Source organism: Procambarus clarkii, chromosome 24, assembly GCF_040958095.1.
Source record: "Procambarus clarkii isolate CNS0578487 chromosome 24, FALCON_Pclarkii_2.0, whole genome shotgun sequence".
Lineage (NCBI taxonomy): Eukaryota > Metazoa > Arthropoda > Malacostraca > Decapoda > Cambaridae > Procambarus > Procambarus clarkii.
This window is the reverse complement of record NC_091173.1, coordinates 10,940,299-10,964,786: the sequence shown is the minus strand read 5'-3', so window position 1 is coordinate 10,964,786 and position 24,488 is coordinate 10,940,299. Positions and strand designations below refer to the sequence as shown.

The window sequence follows — 24,488 nt, the reverse complement described above, 5'->3', positions numbered from 1 at the left end:
TTTCTAGACTAGGCAATTATGGGTAGTTTCTAGAGTAGGCAATTATGGGTCGTTTCTAGAGTAGGCAATTATGGGTCGTTTCTAGAGAGTAGGCAATTATGGGTCGTTTCTAGAGAGTAGGCAATTATGGGTCGTTTCTAGGGAGTAGACAATTATGAGTCGTTTCTAGGGAGTAGGCAATTATGGGTCGTTTCTAGGGAGTAGGCAATTATGGGTCGTTTCTAGAGAGTAGGCAATAATGGGTCGTTTCTAGAGTAGGCAATTATGGGTCGTTTCTAGAGAGTAGGCAATTATGGGTCGTTTCTAGGGAGTAGGCAATTATGGGTCGTTTCTAGAGAGTAGGCAATTATGGGTCGTTTCTAGGGAGTAGGCAATTATGGGTCGTTTCTAGGGAGTAGGCAATTATGGGTCGTTTCTAGAGAGTAGGCAATTATGGGTCGTTTCTAGGGAGTAGGCAATTATGGGTCGTTTCTAGGGAGTAGGCAATTATGGGTCGTTTCTAGGGAGTAGGCAATTATGGGTCGTTTCTAGGGAGTAGGCAATTATGGGTCGTTTCTAGGGAGTTGGCAATTATGGGTCGTTTCTAGGGAGTAGGCAATTATGGGTCGTTTCTAGGGAGTAGGCAATTATGGGTCGTTTCTAGGGAGTAGGCAATTATGGGTCGTTTCTAGGGAGTAGGCAATTATGGGTCGTTTCTAGGGAGTAGGCAATTATGGGTCGTCTCTAGGGAGTAGGCAATTATGGGTCGTTTCTAGGGAGTAGGCAATTATGGGTCGTTTCTAGAGAGTAAACAATTATGGGTCGTTTCTAGAGAGTAGGCAATTATGGGTCGTCTCTAGGGAGTAGGCAATTATGGGTCGTTTCTAGAGAGTAAACAATTATGGGTCGTTTCTAGAGAGTAGGCAATTATGGGTCGTCTCTAGGGAGTAGGCAATTATGGGTCGTTTCTAGGGCGTAGGCAATTATGGGTCGTTTCTAGGGAGTAGGCAATTATGGGTCGTCTCTAGGGAGTAGGCAATTATGGGTCGTTTCTAGAGAGTAAACAATTATGGGTCGTTTCTAGAGAGTAGGCAATTATGGGTCGTTTCTAGAGAGTAAACAATTATGGGTCGTTTCTAGAGAGTAAACAATTATGGGTCGTCTCTAGAGAGTAGAAAAGGTCGCTTTTAGGAGGTAAACAAAGATTTGTTCTAAGCCGTAGACAAACGTCATTTCTATAAGGGTAAACAACTAAAGATCGTTCCTGAATAAACACAAGGTCCTGCAAGGTCAGGGCAAACAATAATTGGTATACACGACCAACAAACAAAAAAGGCTTGATTGGAGTAGGAATGTGTAAACAACGTTTGAATATAATTTTTTCCACGGTGAAAACAATTACACTATATCCTGGGGGTGTGGCTCTGGGGAGGGGGGGGGGGGATGGACTAAAATATACGTCTTCTGGATGTAAACAAGTTTATGTTTATGGGTGTAAACAACGAGGAGCGTCGTTGAGAGGAAGTAATCGCAAGTGTTTGAGGCATGTAAACTAACTCGTTCTCTCAAGTTCAACCGTGAAAAAAAATCAATTGTTTTCCCCCTAACTACAAGTTTGTTAACTCGCGCAACCCACCTATCAAGGCGGATGGAGAACGTCAATAACAAGGGGCTATAATATGTAGTAATAGGTCACTTTATTGACGGATTGGTATTTGGTGGAAAGGGACGGGCTTAAGAGACCGTAGAGTGGAAGCATTAAGGAGCCCAAAACGTGAACAGGAACTAACATTACGACGTCAGAGTGACGTCACACCTTGTGACGTCACAATACTTGGACGTCACACCTTGTGACGATAATGTGACGTCACACCTTGTGACGATAATGTGACGTCACACCTTGTGACGATAATGTGACGTCACACCTTGTGTCTATACCATATATATATAACCCAAAATAGAAACTATTGTGCTTAGGCTAGAAGAGTTTAGCATACGTTGGGTTCGATGAAACACTTCTCAGGTCTTAAGACCCTATACTGGTATACCATACCTGCAGGAGCATACCTGAAGAGGATTTCGAGAGTAGTTCTACCCCCCCAGATGCGGACGACCACAGGAATAAGCCAAACTGTGGGGCGTATAGTCACGTATATTGCTCTCTCTCTCTCACACACACACACAAACACGTTCCTGTTGATTGACGGTTGAGAGGCGGGACCAAAGAGCCAGAGCTCAACCCCCGCAAGCACAATTAGGCGAGTACAATTAGGTGAGTACACACACACACTACCGTCCGCCACACAGGAAATTTATTGTACAAGGATCTTCACCTCAAGACACTAGTGCACTAGTGTACACCATGTTCGGCTGCTATTGCCAAACTACCACCGTGCCTCTTCACCTGTAAGTGTACAGCGGTGTTAAGGTGTACCGCAGGAAGCGTACAGCGTGATCCGACTGTAAGGAAGCGTACAGTCAGATCACGTTTGTCAAGAAGGTTGGAGCATTTAAGTATGCACTGTGAAAGATACGAGTCAACAGCAACAAAGTCAGGACTCAGGTTCATGATGGGCATCACAGCAGAGTCGACAAGACGGCGTCTGTGAAGAGTACAGGCAGGAACGATTATCTTAGAAGATCAATCTTTAAGACGCTTAAAAGTCCCCAAGATATCAGGTCCCCCCAAGATATCAGGTCCCCCCCAAGATAACAGGTCCCCCCCAAGATAACAGGTCCCCCCAAGATAACAGAAGAGAGCATTGTTCGTACCAGCAAGTATAACACTTGTTTGGTATTCAAATCTGTCATGAAGAGCTCGGCCAGTCTCACCAAAGTGTCTTGAGAGGAGAACGGGAACAGGAAATGGAATAAACACCAGTAGTATTGAGAGCATCAGAACGTTGGGAATACATCACCAATACACTAGATACAACCCCCCCCCCCCATCACCAATACACACCATGCAATACCAGCGAACGCAAGACTTCAAAAACTCTTTTGAGAGACAAGGAGTACACGAGAAGTGCCGGAGGAGAGGCCAGCAACGTCTCCCAGGCCCCTGCTAAACACCTCACACACACGATGATGATGATGAAGATTAAGCCACCCAAAAGGTGGCACGGGCATGAATAGCCCGTAAGTGGTGGCCCTTTTAAGCCATTACCAGTATCAAGAGCTGATACTGGAGATCTGTGGAGGTGCGAATGCACCCTGCATGACGGGAGATGTCTCCCTTATGAATGTGTTCTCACACACACAAAAAGCATGATCTTAAATACTAATCCACTCACATGCCCGCTGAAGAGGATCTACACTAATAACCGGGGTTAGTGTCCCGGTTCGAGGAAAGGGAGAAGGAGTGTCTTCGTGGTGTTGGGGGAGGGAGGGAGAAGAAGGGTGTCCCTGAGGGAAGAGGTGTGAGAGGAGGGGTGAGTGGGGAGGGTGTAAGGTGCCGTGGGGAGGGTAGGGGGGGGGAGAGCTATAAGTGGGGTTGGACCGGTGAGTGCCTAGCCACAAGGTCAAGGGTAGAGGGAGGGAGGGAGGGAAGGTCCTAGTTCAGCCCTTCAAGGTCACCACACACACATTACCACAGTGCCTCCAACGTGATGCCAGGTGACACCACGAGACATCACCTCACCTACGAGTACTCCAAAAACACTAGAGCTCTGTGGGCTCTATACACCACTATTTACATCAAACGCCTGGGAGATCTTGGTCAATTGGCTTCCGAAGCTGTCAATGAAGATTACTACCAATGGTTCCCTACCTGATCAACTTTGCGTCAGACGGATAATTCCTACTTCTATCTGGCTCATTTGGAACGAAAAATAGAGTACCATGGCCAGTCCAGCCTCTCTACTCGCCTCAGTATTGTGGTCATAATTTCCCCTCTGAGAACAATCTCTCCGAGCACAATCTCCCCTCTTTGTGGCAATTAAGTGGAACACGTCGAGTGGGTGACCTATATCTTGACACTACGTGTGTGGCGATGTGCCAAGGTGCTTGGTTGTAATACTGGCTTGTCTGTCACAGTTGAGCAGAGTTGTAATACTCTCACGTCAGTGTGTGGGGGCACTGTTGGCTGTCACTGTGTGTGGGTGGGGGGCACTGCTTGCTGTCACTGTGTGTGGGTGGGGGGCACTGCTTGCTGTCACTGTGTGTGGGTGGGGGGCACTGCTTGCTGTCACGGTGTGTGGGTGGGGGGCACTGTTGGCTGTCACTGTGTGTGGGTGGGGGGCACTGCTTGCTGTCACTGTGTGTGGGTGTGTGGCACTGTTGGCTGTCACTGTGTGTGGGGCACTGTTGGCTGTCACTGTGTGTGTGGGGCACTGTTGGCTGTCACTGTATGTGGGTGGGGCACTGCTTACTGTCACTGTGTGTGGGTGTGGGGGCACTGTTGGCTGTCACAGTGTGTGTGGCACTGCTTGCTGTCACTGTGTGTGGGTGTGGGGGCACTGTTGGCTGTCACAGTGTGTGTGGCACTGCTTGCTGTCACTGTGTGGGTGTGTGGCACTGTTGGCTGTCACTGTATGTGGGTGGGGCACTGCTTACTGTCACTGTGTGTGGGTGTGGGGGCACTGTTGGCTGTCACAGTGTGTGTGGCACTGCTTGCTGTCACTGTGTGTGGGTGTGTGGCACTGTTGGCTGTCACTGTATGTGGGTGTGGGGGCACTGTTGGCTGTCACTGTATGTGGGGGCACTGTTGGCTGTCACAGTGTGTGTGGCACTGCTTGCTGTCACTGTGTGTGGGTGGGGCACTGCTTACTGTCACTGTATGTGGGTGTGGGGGCACTGTTGGCTGTCACTGTATGTGGGGGGCACTGTTGGCTGTCACAGTGTGTGTGTGGGGCACTGCTTACTGTCACTGTGTGTGGGTGTGGGGGCACTGTTGGCTGTCACAGTGTGTGTGTGGCACTGCTTGCAGTCACTGTGTTTGGCACCACTTGCTGTCACTGTGGCACTGCTTGCTGTCACTATGTCACTGGTATCAATGTGAGGGATTGCTGTCACTGTATGACACTGCTTGTCACGGTCTGGCACTGTTCGCTGTCACTGTGTGGCACCGCATAATATCAATGTGTACGAGTCAGTGCCAAGTGGTGTGAATGCATAAGTATCGACGACGGAGACTGGCAGTGCCAAGAGGTGTCATTTGCACAAGACTCTACTCCCGGCACCGGTGCCAGAGTCAACGGACCCATCACCAGAGCATCCATGTGTCACAACAGTAAAGGTGCCAACACGTAACATTCCACAAGACGTCGAGTGCCACCACGAGTACTACCACACTGGTGCCACACAACCGAAGGACGACTCCGAGGTGTCAGACGTTGTGGCACCGCTAGTTTACAAAGGTGATGAGTTGGAGGGAGATGAGGAGGGAGGAGGGGGGAGTGCCACGTGGGGTTCAACACCCCTTCCTCCTCCTCCTCCATCCCTCTCTCCGGTAGAAGGTGAGGTGCTGTTAAACCTCTCTCCCTTACCTCAGTTTTAGTGATGCGATGTCGGGCTAATTTAACCACTGCGAAGTTCCCCTTGCCAATGGTCTTTTCGATATCATAGAAGCCCACTTTGACGGGCGCCTTCGGTTTCTCGGCCATGACCATGTCCGTAGACGCGTCGGCTGCTGAGCTGGATATTTTTTTTTTAATTATTTTAAAATGATGCGGGCGTGGTACTACCCCGACATGGCCCTAACGTCCGCTCCCCGCGCCGGCCGGGCCCACACTACTCTCCCGGCCACCCTCAGACCTCGGCCGACGCCGCTCTATGACGTCACGCCCGCCATTCAACCCCCAACACCACGATACACCAATTTCATTCATTAGTTAAATGTTTTTAATAGCCCTCGACCGTGGTGTCCCAGCCCGCCTGCTGCTGCTGCTACTACTGTCAACAGTGGGGAAATGAGTGCCAGCGCTCAGGCCTGGGATACGCGCTTGTGGGCCACAGGGGGCGTGCTCAAACCTAATTAACCGTGACCTCTGGCAACTGAGCAAATGGGGTGGTTATGGTGATACTTTGGTACGCCACCGTCCACCCAATTTGTTGTGCTACCTACGCCACCGTCCTGGGCAACCCCACCACCACTGAGCCTGCGGCAGCAATTTCCCGATTTCTTTCAGAAGGGGGGTGGGGGGTGTCTTAGGACCCTTTCTTATGACCTTCGACCCACTCATAACCACCTGACCTGAACCCCGTCCCAGCACGCAAGACCTCCCTTATCCCCCTTCCTAGGAAGGCCTACTTGATCAATATGATCAAAATGATACGTCCTAAGTACTACCTGCGTATTCACCTAGTTGTGCTTGCGGGGGGTTGAGCTCTGCTCTTTCGGCCCGCCTCAACTCTCAATCAACTGTTACTACTATTTTTTCCACACACACACACACACATTGAATCCGTGGTTTAATAAGGAATGTATGAAAGCAAAGGAGCTGAACAAAAGGGCATGGAGGAACTTCCGTAATAACAGAACACCAGAAAGTAGAGAGATACCAGAGAACCAGGAACGAGTATGTTAGTGTGAGAAGAGCAGCTGAGAAAAGGTATGAAAATGATATAGCTAATAAAGCCAAGACCGAACCAAAGCTACTACACAGTCACATCAGGAGGAAGACAACAGTGAAGGAACAGGTGATGAAACTTAGGGTGGGCGAGGACAGGTACACAGAGAATGACAAAGAGGTGTGTGAAGAACTCAACAAAAGGTTCCAGGAGGTCTTTACAATAGAACAGGGAGATGTCGCGGCGCTAGAAGAGGTGGCAGCAAACCAGGTGACCTTGGATAGGTTCGAAATTACAAGAGATGAGGTCAAGAAGCACCTATTGGAGCTGGATGTGAGAAAAGCTGTTGGGCCGGATGGAATCTCGCCATGGGTATTGAAAGAGTGTGCAGGAGCACTTTGCCTACCACTCTCCATAGTGTATAGTAGGTCACTGGAAACGGGGGACCTACCAGAAATATGGAAGACTGCTAATGTAGTACCAATATACAAAAAGGGTGACAGACTAGAGGCACTGAACTACAGGCCAGTGTCCTTAACTTGTATACCATGCAAGGTGATGGAGAAGATTGTGAGAAAAAACCTAGCAACACATCTGGAGAGAAGAGACTTCGTGACAACCCATCAACATGGGTTCAGGGAGGGTAAATCTTGCCTTACAGGATTGATAGAATTCTACGATCAGGTGACAAAGATTAAACAAGAAAGAGAAGGGTGGGCGGACTGCATTTTTTTGGACTGTCGGAAAGCCTTTGACACAGTACCCCATAAAAGGTTGATGCATAAGCTGGAGAAACAGGCAGGAGTTACTGGTAGGGCGCTCCAGTGGATAAGGGAGTACCTAAACAATAGGAAGCAGAGAGTTACAGTGAGGGGTGAGACCTCAGACTGGTGTGAAGTCACCAGTGGAGTCCCACAGGGCTCTGTACTTGGGCCTATCCTGTTTCTGATATACGTAAATGATCTCCCAGAGGGTATAGACTCATTCCTCTCAATGTTTGCTGACGACGCCAAAATTATGAGAAGGATTAAGACAGAGGAGGACAGCTTGAGGCTTCAAGAAGACCTGGACAAGCTGCAGGAATGGTCGAACAAATGGCTGTTAGAGTTTAATCCAAGCAAATGTAATGTAATGAAGATAGGGGTAGGAAGCAGGAGACCAGATACAAGGTATCACTTGGGAGATGAAATACTTCAAGAGTCCGAGAGAGAGAAAGACCTGGGGGTTGATATCACGCCAGACCTCTCCCCTGAAGCTCATATCAAGAGGATAACATCAGCAGCATATGCCAGGTTGGCTAACATAAGAACGGCCTTTAGAAACTTGTGTAAGGAATCTTTCAGAACATTATATACCACATATGTCAGACCAATCCTGGAGTATGCGGCACCAGCATGGAGTCCATATCTAGTCAAGCATAAGACTAAAATGGAAAAGGTTCAAAGGTTTGCCACCAGACTAGTACCCGAGCTGAGAGGTATGAGCTACGAGGAGAGACTACGGGAATTAAACTTCACTTCGTTGGAAGACAGAAGAGTTAGGGGGGACATGATCACCACATTCAAGATCCTCAAGGGAATCGACAGGGTTGACAAAGACAGGCTGTTTAACACAAGGGGCACACGCACTAGGGGACACAGGTGGAAACTGAGTGCCCAAATGAGCCACAGAGATATTAGAAAGAACTTTTTTAGTGTCAGAGTGGTTGACAAATGGAATGCATTAGGCAGTGATGTGGTGGAGGCTGACTCCATACACAGTTTCAAGTGTAGATATGATAGAGCCCAATAGGCTCAGGAACCTGTACACCTGTTGATTGACGGTTGAGAGGCGGGACCAAAGAGCCAGAGCTCAACCCCCGCAAGCACAACTAGGTGAGTACACACACACACACACACACACACACACACACACACACACACACACACACACACACACACAGGAAGCAGCCCGTGACAGCTGACTAACTCCCAGGTACCTATTTACTGCTAGGTAACAGGGGCATCAGGGTGAAAAAAACTCTGCCCATCGTTTCTCGCCGGCGTCGGAAATCGAATCTGGGCCACAGGATTACGTGTCCAGCGTGCTATCCAGACAGCCACCGGCTCCACCTGTGTGTGTGTGTGTGTGTGTGTGTGTGTGTGTGTGTGTGTGTGTGTGTGTGTGTGTGCGCGCGCGCACACACACTTTAGATGTGCTTGGAGGTTCGACGAAGGCTCGTAGTCCCGCCTTCCGAACGTTTTTAGATTAATATTGATCACGCTCTTATGTTTACATTGAAAATTTCGAATTTAATTAACTTCAACAACTTCTTCGTCTAAAGTGTTCCACTTATTAAGAGCGCTAACCTAAAATAGTTCTTCCTGATGTCTCTATGACTCATTTGCGTCTGTAGCTTCCATCTATGACTCTTCATTCTGCTGTTCCTAGCTCTGAACAATGCCGCTTTTTTACCTTGTCAATATCCCTTAGAATATTTATATTTTATTATCATGTTCCCTGTAACTCTCCTTTCCTTCAGTATGATAAGGTATCATAAGGTTCTCTCAGCCTTTCCTCATAACTCAATCCCTTCAGGTCAAATTTGAGACTTGTTGCATGTCTTTGGACCTTTGTAGTGTATCCTTCTTTTTCAGGTTTCCATCCCATGCTTGGGCTGCATATTCATGAGCGGGTCTCACCTTCGCTATATGCAAGGGTCCAGAAAGCTCCATTGTCCAAGTTTCTGAAGGATACACGGACGTTGGCCAGTATGCCATATGCAGCTGTTGGTATTGTTAACCCCGGGGTTAACCCCGGACACTCTGTTACCTAGTAATAATTAGGTACCTGTGAGTTAGACAGTTGCTACGGGCTGCTTCCTGGGGGTGGAGGCCTGGTCGAGGACCGGGCCGCGGGGAACTAAGCCCCGAAATCATCTCAAGATAACGTCAAGAAGATAACCCCAAATTTGATGCCGGAAACTCCCATTATATCTATTGCCAGTTCTTTCTCTTTTTATAATTGAAGAATCTGTCTTCCCTTCATTCTATATTGCTGCACTGGTCTTCGCACTCCTGTTCCAAACGTCGTAACTTTGCCTTTGGCTTTGTGAAATTCTAGTAGCCATTTTCCCGACCACTTCTGGAGTATGTCCAGTTACGTTTGTAATGTATTGCAATCTGTCCTAACTCTTCTCACTAGTTTTGCTTCGTCTGCAAACGTTAATATGAAGGAACTGATTTCCTGTCAGGTCACTGACATTAGAAACAGGATGGACTCTAGAACCGACCCTTGTGGTACTCCACTTATCTCACCTCTCCGCTCTATTGTCTCTACTCTTACTGTAATTCTTTGAAACTTACTTCTTGAAAAGTACTCTGAGCCATCCTGGGACATTCCCAATACACGAGCCTCCATTATCGCTTGAGTAGTCTCTTGTATCAAATTCAGATAGTATCAAATTCTTTCTGACAATCAAGGAATATGCAGTCTACCTATCCTTCTCTCTCGTTTCATTTTTGTCATCTTATTATAGAACTCCAGCAAGTTTGTCAAACAGGATTTTCCTGAACTAAATTCGTGCTGGTGTTTCGAGATCAAATTTATCTGTTTTAAGTATTATATTAACCTGCTTAGGATAAGTCTCTCTAGTAACGTATAGGGGATATTTGTTATTGACATTAGTCGACAGTTTAACGGTTTCTGAATTATCACCCTTTCTTGTGGGTTGGCGCCACGTTAGTCCGTTTCCAGTGGTCAGGAGGTTGTTCCTCTTCTAGAGAGGAATTAAATATTACAGCAAGAGTACCCGCACAGTGCTTTAGCTGCCTCTCTCAGTATCACTGCTGATATTTTGTCTCGTCTTCCAGCTTTTGCCACATACAGTTCCTATAGTTGTTTATTTCACCTCTATAGGTGTCACTGTCATTTCCGTGACGCTTTGCTGTAGAAGTGCGCGTCTGGTTTTGGGTCCCTAAGCTCTAGTAAAAAGTCAGGTTCCAGCTTGAATACTTCTTGGAGGTTTCTGTTAAGTTTCTCGCATTCCTCTGCATGTCCTCCCACCCCTTTTGTCAAGCCTGACAACCTGCTCGTTCACACTCATTATCTCTCCCATGTGGCTCTGGAACAGTCTTGGCTGGGACTTGGCTCTCTATGCAATGTCATTGTTATAAGGCCGGTCTCGGGGAGTAGTAGAACTCCCAGAACCCTCTCCAGGTATGCTCCAGGTATACTGCCTCTCCGCCACTCCTAGTTTCCGTATACTCATTTTTGGTCCCTTTGTATACGCTGATTTCCTTCTGTGTGTTTTTTTTTTTTTTTGGGGGGGGGGACCCCTTTTTGGGGGGCCATTCTCCCGATGACACAGACTCCCTTGACGAGTAATTTAGCTATACGAGTGATCTCGTAAAATTAGAAGTAGAATGGCAATTTGAACATTCACTAAGTGAACACTGAACACTACAGTGTTCACTTAAATTGAACACTACACCTAAGTGTAGAGCTATGCTACAACGGCTGTTATTTCTCCCTAGAGCATTAATAGCGCCATCTGATGACCAGACCACACACCAGAAGATGAAGAAACTACGAAGTTTCGATCCGTCCTGGACCATTATCAAGTCCATTATCACAATCGACTTTATTGTAATAATCAAGCCGGATGAACCAGATAGATAAGACTGAGGGCAAAAGGAAGAGGAACATCACCCTCCCATCAAACTAGTCTTTAACTTACAACTTTTGTCCAAACAGATGAACGATTATCAGATGTACAAGTCCCTGTCCACCCACCTCTGGGCAAACAGCAGTGGGTGGACAGCAGTGGGAAAGGAACGGATTTGTGAAGGGTAAACTCTGTTTGGACGTCTCCCGGCGTCCCCCTGAGCTGTGCTCATTGCCCCTCTCCCCCTCCCTCTGGATTCTACTTCCCCTGATCATAGTAGCAACAAACTGCTGTCCTCTCATACAGGACATTTGTATGAGGGTCAATTTGACCAGGACTAATTACCAGTAACAAGAATGAGAAGAATTGTCTATAATATCTGTGGGTGTAAACCTTGGAAGGCACACCTAACCTACACAGGTTAAAGCACTGTATGTATAGATCTAGATCCCCTTGCCTAACCTACACAGGTTAAAGCACTAAGTGTATGTATAGATCTAGATCCCCTTGCCTAACCTACACAGGTTAAAGCACTAAGTGTATGTATAGATCTAGATCCCCTTGCCTAACCTACACAGGTTTAAGTATCAAGTCAATTCTAACAGTTAATGACTGTAGTGGTTGAGGAGTCCTACAAATAAATGGTCCTTTGGACTGTGTCTCCGGAGTCTTGTCCGCTCGGCCACCATGACCTGTGTGTTGGTGTACTCGCCTAGTTGTGCGTTGGTTCCTTGGTCCCGCTTTGGCTCTTTAGTCCCGCCTCTCAACTGTCAATCAACTGGACACTTCAGAGAACACACACACACAACTGAGTGTGTGTGTGTGTAATTACCTAAGTGTAGTTACAGGATGAGAGCTACGCTCGTGGTGTCCCGTCTTCCCAGCACTCTTTGTCATATAACGCTTTGAAACTACTGACGGTCTTGGCCTCCACCACCTTCTCACTTAACTTGTTCCAACCGTCTACCACTATTTGCGAAGGTGAATTTTCTTATATTTCTTCGGCATCTGTGTTTAGCTAGTTTAAATCTATGACCTCTTGTTCTTGAAGTGCCAGGTCTCAGGAAATCTTCCCTGTCGATTTTATCAATTCCTGTTACTATTTTGTATGTAGTGATCATATCACCTCTTTTTCTTCTGTCTTCTAGTTTTGGCATGTTTAATGCTTCCAACCTCTCCTCGTAGCTCTTTTTGTGTGTGTGTGTGTGTGTGTGTGTGTGTGTGTGTGTGTGTGTGTGTGTGTGTGTGTGTGTGTGTGTGTGTGTGTGTGTGTGTTACCTAAGTGTAGTTACAGGATGCGAGCTACGCTCGTGGTGTCCCGTCTTAATTCCCAGCACTTTGTCATATAACGTTTTGAAACTAGACGGGTTTGTCCTCCACCACCACCTCACTTAACTTCTGCCAACTGTCTACCATTCTGTTTGGTAAAGAAAACTTTAATTTTTTCCCCCAGCTTTCTTTCCTTTATTTGAACCAATGTCCTCCTGTTCTTGAAATTGCAATTATCGAGAATTCTTCACTGTCAATTTTGTTGTGTTACCATTTTGTACGTAGTGATCATATCACCTTTTTCTTTAATCTTTCAGCTTTGGTATATTAATGCCTCTAGCCTCTCTTAACTTGTTTTTTAGTTCTGGAAGTCATTTAGTTGCATGTCTTTGCACTTTTTCTAGCTTAATATTCAACAATGTGTTATGATATGAGCACCATACAACCACTGCATATTCCAACTCTGGTCTCACTAAAGTCGCGAGTGTGTGTATGATACCTGATCAACCAGGCTGTGACTCATACGTCAGGCTGCGAGCAGCCGCGTCTAACAGCCTGGTTGATCAGTCCAGCAACCAGGAGGCCTGGTCGACGACCGGGCCGCAGGGACACTAAGCCCCGAAAGCACCTCAAGGTAGCCTCAAGGTATGTAATTACCTAAGTAGTCCCGTCTTCCCAGTAATCTTTGTCATACGACACTTTGAAAGTATTTGTGGTTTTGGCATCCACCGTCCTCTCACTGAGGTTATTCCAGTGTTCTACCACTAAGTATGCACAAAAATATTTCCTTATATTTTCTCGGCATGGTTGTTTCCTTAGCTTGAATGTTTGACCTCTTGTTCCTCAAGTTGCGGGTTTCAACAAATTGTCCGTGTCTATTTTGCAGATTCCTGTCATTATTTTATACGTAGTGATCATATCGCCTCTTTCCCTCTTATTTATTTATATACAAGAAAATACATTGGGTTTATTAAAGTACAGAGACTTCAAGTTATACATTCTTGTAAAGCTACTAGCACACACAGCGTTTAGGGCTCGTCCAGCCCAGGCATGTTTATCCCCCTACAGAGCCTCTCCTCACACATGTTCTATAGTTCCGGAAGCCGTTCAGTACCATGTATTTACACTCCTATCTGGTTGATGTGCTTCTTGAGACGAGGCTACCTTACCACTGCTCCATATTCCAATTTGGGTCTAACAAACTGCGCGAATAGTTTCCTCTCTCTCTCCATATATTTAAATGCGGTTCTGAAATTTGGTAGCGTAGCATAGGCTCCTTTAAACCTCCGGGCCGTTACTTAGTACTCTGTCCATTTGCTGATAATGTTTTGGCCCTTTGCTCCTACTACCACACTTGTCAATGCTACATGTATATAGTTTAGAGAATTTCTATGTAGCCATTCTTATAGACAAACTGTTTGCCTTTTTCCATATGTCAGCTAAGGTCTCTCTAAGTGCTTTTGGAAGAAAAGCTGCAGTAGGGCGCCAATCTCGGACACATTCCCTAAGTACGCAAGGTGAGGCTTCGACTGATGCGACGGCTTTATTTCTCTCTAGCTCCCTGAGAAGTTTTTTCTTAACTTCTTCTCTAGACACGTTTATATATGTTGATATTTCCGTTCAAAAGTTGATATTTAGGCTGGTTTGCTGAAAATCCAATCCCGTACAAAGACACTTCAAATTTTTGCAGAATGTTTCACACAGTTTCTTCTCTGTCTCTGTGAGGCAGGCTGCGTGGCTGTCTCGCTGTGAGGCAGCCTCGCAATTGTAAACTTTGCATGTTGCCTTTCATTGTTTGTTATGGATTTATAGAGGCCGGGTTCTGTACCACATTTGTCTGCTATTACCTCTCAATAATTTTTCTTTCTTCTCAGTGCTGTGTAGTTCTTTGTTGGGTTGTAAGACAGGTATGCTTGAGTGTTTGGTCTCTCCTTGTATCTGTTCCAGTTGTGTAGTCTGGCCCTCTCGTTATTTCTATTAAACCAGTCCTATTTTCCACATTTGCTTCTCTGTTTTGGTATAGAGGTTTGAGGGTGAACCTTTTGGATGGATATGCTAAGCTAAATCGAGAAAAAAAAATGATTTACCTTAGTTTATCATCCAATTGGCCCGTTTTCTACGGAACCAACAACATTTCAAGGATAATATTCTAATCCTCTATTTTTGTTGATATTCTTTATATTTCATTGACGATTTCGTTATGAAAAACAAAAGAAATAGTCGTTTAGTTTTTAAATAGTTCACTTGTCTTTTATACTTGTATACTATTATTTCCGTGAGACAGGGAGAGGTTTACCCTCCCTCTGGTCATCTGGTGGCCTGTTCTCCCTTGGGGAGGGGGTTGACCCTTGGGGGGGGGGGTGGCCACCTGTGGGTCAGGTGACCTCTTCTCTCTGCTCAAACTCTGACTTAATTCTGATGACGGCCACACGGCCGAAAACGCGTCAATCCAATTTGTATTGGTCAAAGTGGTTTTTCCGTATACTTGGATCAGTGTTTTCATAATTATTGTTGTGTATGTGTATATATATTAAAATCATTAACAAATTATGCGTTTCATTCAGTGTTATTTGACTTGCAAAATAAAGACGGCAAGTGTCACTCTCTTAGAGCGATCGATTCCCGGCGTCTTGTATGATGCGTCAGGAACGTCGACCGTCGAATTCTGAGCATTGATCTTCATTGATGTTATACCCCGCTAGCGCTAACAATAGTCTTATATTCCCATAACATTTACAGAGCATTAAAGCCACACCAAAGGTAACATGTATCGGGAATAATGGATAAAACAAGAGGTTGAGGAGGGAGATGGCGTGGAGGGGTTGTAGAGCAGAGAGGGGTTAAAGATTGTGTTGGAACTCAATATTTACACAATAAATGTCAGTCTCCTTTCCCTACTGTTGCTGGCTGTCTACACCTGTCTCCTCTGACTACTGTTGATGCTGACTATCTCATACCTGCCTCCCTTCACTACTGTTGCTAGCTGACAATTCCAGATGGTCCTCACTAGTGTTGTCGGGAGACTCAAATATGATTCATGGAGAAGTGTGAGAAGGTGGAGCCATATGCCATAACGCCACACGTGTGTGGGGTATGTTCCCACCCCGGCAAAGTGCGATGCAACGAGTATGGCAATGTCAAATGTGATGCAACTATTGTTGGGTCAAATATAGTTTCTCAAGTATGTGGGAGTGTGTGTGGGAGAATCAAAATGATGCAACAAGTGCGTGGGAGGAGCAAATATGATGCAGCTAACCTCTCTCCACTTGGTACGGCTATGTTTCGACCCTTGACATTATAGCCAAGAGATGTGTTGACCCTGAATGTTGCAGTATAACGTCCACGCTATAAAAGATAACATTCTTAACAGTTAACTTGCATTCATTAACATTGCGGGAACACAGGATATGACAAAAGTATCTATTTCAGATACAGGGGGAGAATTATACAGGTTTACTACATACACCTATTTTGTATTGAGGAATACACACGCACTAGCTACAACTGTATACATGGAGACAGTTCTCCCGATTTGCCACAACCTACAAAGTCCACCTTACCTGACCTAAGTCACCCCTCACCTAACTTAACCCAAGCATAGAAAACGAGGATTTTTGCATCTATAGACAATATGAATGGTTACACAATTTGTGTGAAGAACCAGATATGAGATGTACAGATCCCCATCTCGCAGGATAGTTAGTCATGCAGGTTAACGTGTTCAGTGCTTGCAAACTCTGGCTACATTACGAGGATGTACTCAAGGACTAAAAGGTTGAAGAGAGTCGAAAGATCATAACAGGTAAGCCAGCAGTCTACGGAGACCACCACCCACATTTCAATACGGGAATACAAGAAATAATGATTTAAACAACGGAAGGTTTTAACCGGCAGAGCGCAGTGCGTGGGCTCCGCTGACCGATGCGGTGCCCTCATTGCAAAATGTCAATGTGTCATGCGAAGTGCGCATGCGTCAATTACGGCGCATGCGCAGTAACAAACCATATGTCAACTCGCGCGTTAAGGAAATACCCCAAGATATTTAGGCGAGGTTGGTAAGGTGGTGTTTTGGGGTGGTGGCATGTAGGATGAGGTGGGTGGAGCAGTGGGCGGAGGAGAGATCAATGTGATGGTCCCTGCGGGTGTGTGTCAGTCTGGTCCCAACCCTACACCTGCTGCTCAAAAGATCTTGGGAGAATACAAGCACCGGTTGTAACACTTTCCTCTGTGTGTGTGTGTGTGTGTGTGTGTGTGTGTGTGTGTGTGTGTGTGTGTGTGTACGGGAGACTGCTCTCACTGCCAAGCTCTTCCTCGCCACCCACACCTTTCTCACCTTTGTCTTGCCACTTTCTTGTATCAGAGAAATTCTCCGAGAGTGGCAAGATACAACAAATTATATTTCTTGTATCTTGTCACTTTCTTGTATCAACATGTCCTCCGACTCGCTCAACACATCCGGTAGGGCCAACCCGTCCTCGACTCGAGTCCATTACATCCAGCAGTCGACCCCACAGACGCAATAAATTTTTACATTTGTTTTTATTAAATTACATTGTAAATTTTAACACCCCCCAGGAAGCAGCCCGTAAAAGCTTTTAACTCCCAGGTACCTATTGTGCGTCACTGACGAAATTTGTTCGAATCTCAACGCTGTAAATGCTTCACCCACGCTTCAAATGCTTCACAAATATAAATAATGGCCAACAGAGCCAAAACACCTAACCTCTGTCTATATATACACAATATACTATTATAATATTAATTTATATTTGAGAAACTCATTTTGAATGAAAAGCATTTTAAAATTTGTGAATGCGTCTGTGGGATCGACTGCTGGATGGAAAGGACTTAAGTCGAGGACGGGTTGTGTGTGTGCAACCCGTCCTCGACTCAAGTCTATTACATCCAGCGGTCGACCCCACTGGCGCATTCATAAATGTTTACATGCTGTTCATTCAAAACTGGAATTTTCTCAAATATAAATTAATATTATAATATATTAGCATATTGTGCATATATAGGCAGGGGTAAGGTTAGGTGTTTAGGTTCTGTTGGCGAACCTAAACCTGGTGTTGTAGTGCGTGGGTGAAGCATTTATAGCGTTGTGGTTCGAACAAAATTCGTCAGTGAAGCACTTGTTCCGGAAGTGTTCGTACGAAATCAGTTGCGAGTCTTGTATAACCTGTTTTTCATTCAAAAATAGGGGGTTTGGCGATTGGCTGGAATCACTTTTGGGTCTTTGTTTGAAGGACGGGCTGGTGTGTGAGTTTTGTAAACCGTTTTTCCATTCATAAACAGGGGGGGGGTTGGCGAGTGCATAGAATGGACTCTGGGTCTTTGTTTAAAGGACGGGTTGCCCGGTACTATAGTCAGGTTCATTCTCGATGCACAATCGAGAATTCTGAGTTCGAATCCTGGGTGGGACAGAAATGGCTAGGCACATTTCGTTTCACGTAATGGTCTGTACATCTAGCAATAAGTAGGTACACAGGAGTTGGTCAGTTTGTTGTGGGGTTCCATCCTGGGTGGGGTCAGTAATTCGACCTTGGTGGGGGGGGGGCTCGATATAAGCCTAACGTGTATGAATACACTCTGGTTTCCTGTCCCCTGACACAATGAATTATTATTATTATTCTCAGTCACCCCAACACATCCTCAGCATAAGGAAGGGAAGGAAGGGGTCCTTCTTGAAAGAATGTGTTAGTGTTGATAACTGTGTATCTTTGTAAGGGAAAGGCATTTGAATTCAGCGCAGTGGCTAGGGGCCAGATTCACGAAGCAGTTACGCAAGCACTTACGAACCTGTACATCTTCTCAATCTTTGGCGGCTTTGTTTACAATTATTAAACAGTTAATGAGCTCCGAGGCACCAGGCGGCTGTTTATAACAATAACAACAGTTGACTGGGAAGTTTTCAGGCTTGTAAACTGTTTAATAAATGTAACCAAAGCCGTCAAAGATTGAGGAAAGATGTACACGTTCGTAAGCGCTTGAGTAACCGCTTCGTGAATCTGGCCCTAGGTCTGCACATGTGCAGTGCATCGTTAGTGTGAGGATGTTCCCTTCTAAAAGAATATAAACATTAGTTCAATTAAAGATTAAAAATCGTCTCATGTACATTCAATGATTGCAAAAATATGTGAAAAAGTAAATGTTAAATATAAGAAACCCGTTTGAAACTCAATGAGACAAAGGAATACATAAAGTGCAAATAAGATTTTAAAATGAATATTATTGGAACGCTGGCGGTTGGATAGAAAACGCGCGCTGCAGATTCATTCACTTGGCTGGCTGTGGGGGTGCTGTAAGGACCTGCCGATGTCAGTGGGACGCTCGGCGGTTTTCAACAATACAATAATTGCAGACTATACTTATATTTGTGGTATTATTTCTATGATGGGTGTAGGATAGATTATATTTTATATTATATATATCTATATGTGTGTGTGTGTGTGTGTAAATCACGAAAATTAACGTGATGAAAAATGTGACAGCATCAGACCACGGAGGACGAATTGAAACAGGAATTTCCTTAAGTACTTTCGTATATTAATACATCTTCAGAAGGAATCATTCAATATATATTATAATATTATAATATATATTATAATATATATTATAATATATATTATAATATTATATATATTATATTATAATATATATATATATGTGTATATATATATATATATATATATATATATATATATATATATGTCGTACCTAGTAGCCAGAACGCACTTCTCAGCCTACTATGCAAGGCCCGACTTGCCTAATAAGCCAATTTTTCCTGAATTAATATATTTTCTCTAATTTTTTGCTTATGAAATGATAAAGCTACCCATTTCATTATGTATGAGGTCAATTTTTTTTTATTGGAGTTAAAATTAACGTAGATATATGACCGAACCTAACCAACCCTACCTAACCTAACCTAACCTAACCAATCTTTATAGGTTAGGTTAGGTTAGGTAGCCGAAAAAGTTAGGTTAGGTTAGGTTAGGTAGGTTAGGTAGTCGAAAAAACATTAATTCATGAAAACTTGGCTTATTAGGCAAATTGGGCCTTGCATATTAGGCTGAGAAGTGCGTTCTGGCTACTAGGTACGACATATATATATATATATATATATATATATATATATATATATATATATATATATATATATATATATATAATATATTCTCCAATGGTTTCGTCGAAGACATCATAAAAAGGAAAGTGAAACGCCATGCAACCTCTGAAGAGACAACTAACACAACACCTATACCCCCTATTAGACTATTTTACAGGAACTTCTTTTCCACAGCTCATAAAACGGAGGAAAGGGTCCTGAAAGATATTGTTAATAGAAACGTTATCCCTACAGACAAAAATCAGAGGATACAACTGACGATTTACTATGAAACCAGAAAAACGACCAGCCTACTCATGAGAAACTCTCCAGACACAAAGCAGAACGCTTTAAAAGAGACCAACGTCGTCTATGCCTTCAAATGCCCTCTTGGGGACTGTAAGCTCCAAAAAACCCAGTATATAGGCAAGACAACAACATCTCTTTCTAGGCGTTTAACGATGCATAAGCAACAGGGCTCCATTAAGGAACATATAATCTCTTCCTACAACCAAACCATCGCCAAAGAAATCCTAGTAAACAACACAGAAATCATCGATAGATACAGCGATAGCAGGCGGCTTGACGTTTGCGAGGCACTACACATTAAAAAGTCAACACCAGCAATCAACAGCCAATTAATGCACAACTATATTCTACCCACCTCAAGACTCCGCTCCAATATAGAAGCATCAAGAAATATGGACCAATAGGCTTTCTGCAATCACTTCCATTCAATACCCATTGTTTCGTGTTCTGTCTTGTGTTGATGAAATTAATACCCTATTAATACCACCTCACCCCATCCACCTCACTCAAATGTAGATATAAACAAATCGGAGATGTGCAAGTTCTATTCAGTTGTGTTTGTGTAAACTAAAGTCTTTGAAAATGTAATAAGTTTTACGAAACGTGCTCAAGTGTCGCGTCAGACTAGAAATAAAAATGAATTTTGGAGAATTGATTTTTGAATTACCACCAACAGTGAAAAGAAATGTACGAAAGATTGAGAAAATTCGTGTTATAATTATTAATCTTACTTTTTCGGTCATATTTAATAATATATGTATACATATATATATATACATACATATATGTATATATATATGTATGTAGGCTGTTTCATGGGTTTTAACAATCAATTGCATATTTCCAATCCCTAGATAGGAAATATGCAAATGTCACACCTATTAAAAAAACGGCAGAAAAAGCATAACAGGAAACTACCAACCTATCAGCTTCATATTCCACATCTGTAAGCTCATGGAGAGAATTCCAAGGGATGGAATCATTCATCATCTTTTAGCGAACATTCTTGTAAAATGGACGCAACATGGGTTTGTTATAAACAGATCCTACCTTACAAACCTGCTCACATTTTGGGAAACAGTAACAAGTTACTCAAAAGGTTATGTAGTATACCTGGATTTTATCAAATCCTTTGAAAACGTACCAAATGAAAGACTGGCAAGGAAATTACAGGTACATGGAATAAATGGCAGAATACTACAATTGATAAAACAGTGGTTAAAACCAAGACATCGAAAGGTCGTACTAAATGGGAATGAACGTGATTGGAGAAATGTAGTTAGTGCGTTACCACCTAGGAGGTCCATTTTAGGACCAACCCTTTTTCCTCATATACATCAATTTTTTTTTTTTTTTTTTTTTTTTATTATTTTCTACCACAGACGTGGCCACACATTTACAATGCTAACCAGCATATATACATTTTCTTCTGTCCTCCATGGACAGGGTTAGAGAAGTGTTAAACATACAGTACATCAAATGACAGATGAGAATATTACAAGCCACGGGATCAATTTTGCAGATGACAAATATTCATGGTAAAGTGGGAAATGAAAATGATATTGAAGCCTTACAGAGAGAGATCTACATGAACTCCACAAATGGTCAGAAGACTGGTAAATGCTTGTTAACATCGACAAATAAAGACCTTATCTGTGGGCATAACAACCCGCGTCACACCTATCTTGTACAGACACATCATGGAAAAGTTTCACTTACCAGATGGACGAGGGAAGTTAAGTACAGTGGGGTAACTGAAGGAAATAGCCAGACACAGTGAGAGGGGCGCCTGACGAGCGCACCCCTCACACACCCGCCCTGGGCGAAGTCTCGCCCGTCTCTGTCCTTGGCGGGTGCGCGCGCGCCCTCACCAAAACGCGCGGGAAAACTTTACACACACAAAGTATATACATTTACTAATGCTCAATTTAACATACTTGCACACACTTACAAATGAAACATAAAAATTAACACAAATAAAACAAACTGTTATTTTAACTATGGGAAACATTTAGATTAATAACGAGAAAAGCTAGACATATAGTCAAAAAATCAGGGCAAATGGGGGGGGAGGGGCGACTTTTTGACAAGCCGCCGTTTTCCTGTCCTCGTCGAGGCTATTAGTGTTTCAGTAGCCCCAGGTAAATTCAGGTAAATTTTATCAGGATTTTAAACTATAGTAATGTCTTAGCATTAACAGCTTGCACAGGTAGGTAGTTCTATAGGGTTATAACCCTAGTAGTGGGTTACCCGGCGGTGCCCGGGACGACCCAGTGCCCAGAACACACACAAACTTCCTCCTTGTCTTTCTCCATCACTGTTGCTGTCTTCAATACACATTGTATTGTGACTATTTTGTATGGAACCCCTGTTCACCTGGGTGAACAGACTGTATTATGTTTTATAAATGTGCTTATCTTATGATTAAATAGTATTATTATTATTATTGTTACATCTTCATACTCTCTCCATCTTGTACATCTAAACTATATACATGTAGCAGCTGCGTCCTGGGGTGTCTGTCTGTGTGTGTGTATGTGTGTGTGGGAAAAAATAAATAAATTAGTAGTTAGTTACAGTTGATTGACAGTTGAGAGGCAGGCCGAAAGAACAGAGCCCAACCCCCGCAAGAACAACTAGGTGAATACATACACCTAAACCCTCACATACACGCACACTCATACACCTACACCCACACATACACGCACACTCATACACCTACATCCACACATACACGCACACTCATACACCTACACCCATCTACACCTTTCCCTACTCTTCCCCAGACCAATCATTCCTGCCGCCTCCTCCCACACAACTTCTCCATCTCAAACACAGTTTACCGCGATCCCATCATCACGCACCCTCCCCACACCCCCATCTCACCCTTCACAGAAGAGCAGTCGCTGACACACAAAGACTAGAAAGCACAAGTATAAAGAGCAATGGCATGTTTAGAATGGAGAATTATATGTACGGGCAGCATAAAACATCCACTAGACTGTGATATTGTAATTGCCAGAATTAGACTGGGATATCTATGCCAGGTGGCTACAGGTAATAACTCTCCCAATGGTGAACATTCCAATTGTTAACTATGTGAACAAGAGCTGGGACATACTCTCCAACACTATATCTGTGATTGCCCTGTTATAAGTGACTTCAGACCTAATGGTATGAGGTACTTTGAGCTCTGAAATTATTTCATACACTCAGAAATATTGGAAGATATTCTTATGTTGTGCCCAGATTTTACTAGTGGGGGCTAATAGCTGATGCGCACTTACATTTTATGTTCTCACCTGCTATTTAGTCATTTGTTTTTATTTTTTAGTTGATTTGTTTTTGTATTGAGGCTGATATTTTCTCCCTTGGTTCCATGTATGACTAACCAGCCTGTGAGATGGGAATATTGGATGAACTTATAGCTAGTTTTTGATCTACACTGTAATATCTCATACAGAATAGGGCAGCAGCACATTGCTGTGTATCCCTAATTTTATTAAAAATAAAACACACACACCTTCCCCCAATCTACAAAAATGGTAGCATAGAAGACCTCTAAATTGTATACCCTTATCATTGACAAGCATGGTAGTCAAAACACTAGAATTTTTTTAAGCCAAATGGATAGGTACCTGGAGAAAAAATATACAACAGACAGTAAGGTTTCCAAAAAGGGAGATCCTGTGTAGCAAACCTACTTAGTATTTATGATATAGCCATAGATTCTACAGGAAAGAGATGGTGGGGTTGCCTGCATTTATCTGGATCTGGAAAAAAAATGGGTTTTGACAATGTCACTAAAGGTAGCTTTGCAAACTGGAACATGCTGTAGGGATGACAGGCAGACTGCAAACCTAGATCAAACTTTTTTTTATTGAAAAATGAGGGCAGTCATCAGAAGCAACATACAGTTTCAGACTGTGTGTGTTCCTAGCAAAGTACCACAGGGTTCATTTCTTTCACCAGTAATGTTCATAGTCTACACAAACAATCTACCGGAAGGAATTTCAGAATTATATAATCATGTTTGTTGATTATGCTAAGCTACTAGGGAGGAGACTTAAATTATTGTCATGTCCTTCAAGATGACCTAGAAGAAATGAGTGTATGGAGCAACAGTTGGTAAATGGAATTCAATATAAAGAAATCCCACATTATGGAATGTGGAATTGGAGAAAATACACTAGACACAATCACAAATTACTTGGAAAGGCATTAAAAAACTCTGACAAAGAAGGATCTAGGGGTGGTTCTGGATATTAGACTGTCACCAGAGGAACACGAAAGACAGTGTGACTAACATATGTTATGTTTTCTAACTTTAGAATTGCTTTTAAATATATAGATGGTGAAATACAGAAACTGTTCACGAGTTTTGCGAGACCCAAATTTGAATATGCAGTGGTTGTATGGAGCCCATATCTTAAGAGAGGCTAGAGGCATTAAATCTGCCAAAGCTAGAAGATAGAAGATAGAGAGGTTTGTCTCTATCAAATATTGATAGAATATTGATAGACATCCCTATCCCTACAGTAGTGTGTAGGGATTCAGTAGGATGGTGTTGCTGTGAAAATGACTGTTTCCAAGTGAGGTGGCTCTATATCCTCATGACCCACAGTCACACACTATTAGATCATGACTGGATTGTGTTCACCCTAT

General features: G+C 43.7%; 1 protein-coding gene across 5 annotated transcripts in view; it reads right to left on the bottom strand.

The window, feature by feature from the left end:
* The window catches only part of LOC123761724 (serine/threonine-protein kinase SIK2), a 161,382-nt gene extending 139,649 nt beyond the window's left edge, over positions 1–21,733 (bottom strand). For 2 of the 5 annotated variants that reach the window (XM_069330612.1, XM_069330614.1), the window contains exon 1: positions 5,466–5,719. In XM_069330612.1, the coding sequence (XP_069186713.1) occupies positions 5,466–5,588 (123 nt within the window). In that variant the 5' untranslated portion in view covers positions 5,589–5,719. Of the gene's footprint in view, positions 1–5,465; positions 5,721–21,542 lie in introns of those variants that run through there. The other 3 variants (XM_069330613.1, XM_069330615.1, XM_069330611.1) reach the window with 3 other exon arrangements.
* Positions 21,734–24,488: the final 2,755 nt, after the last annotated feature.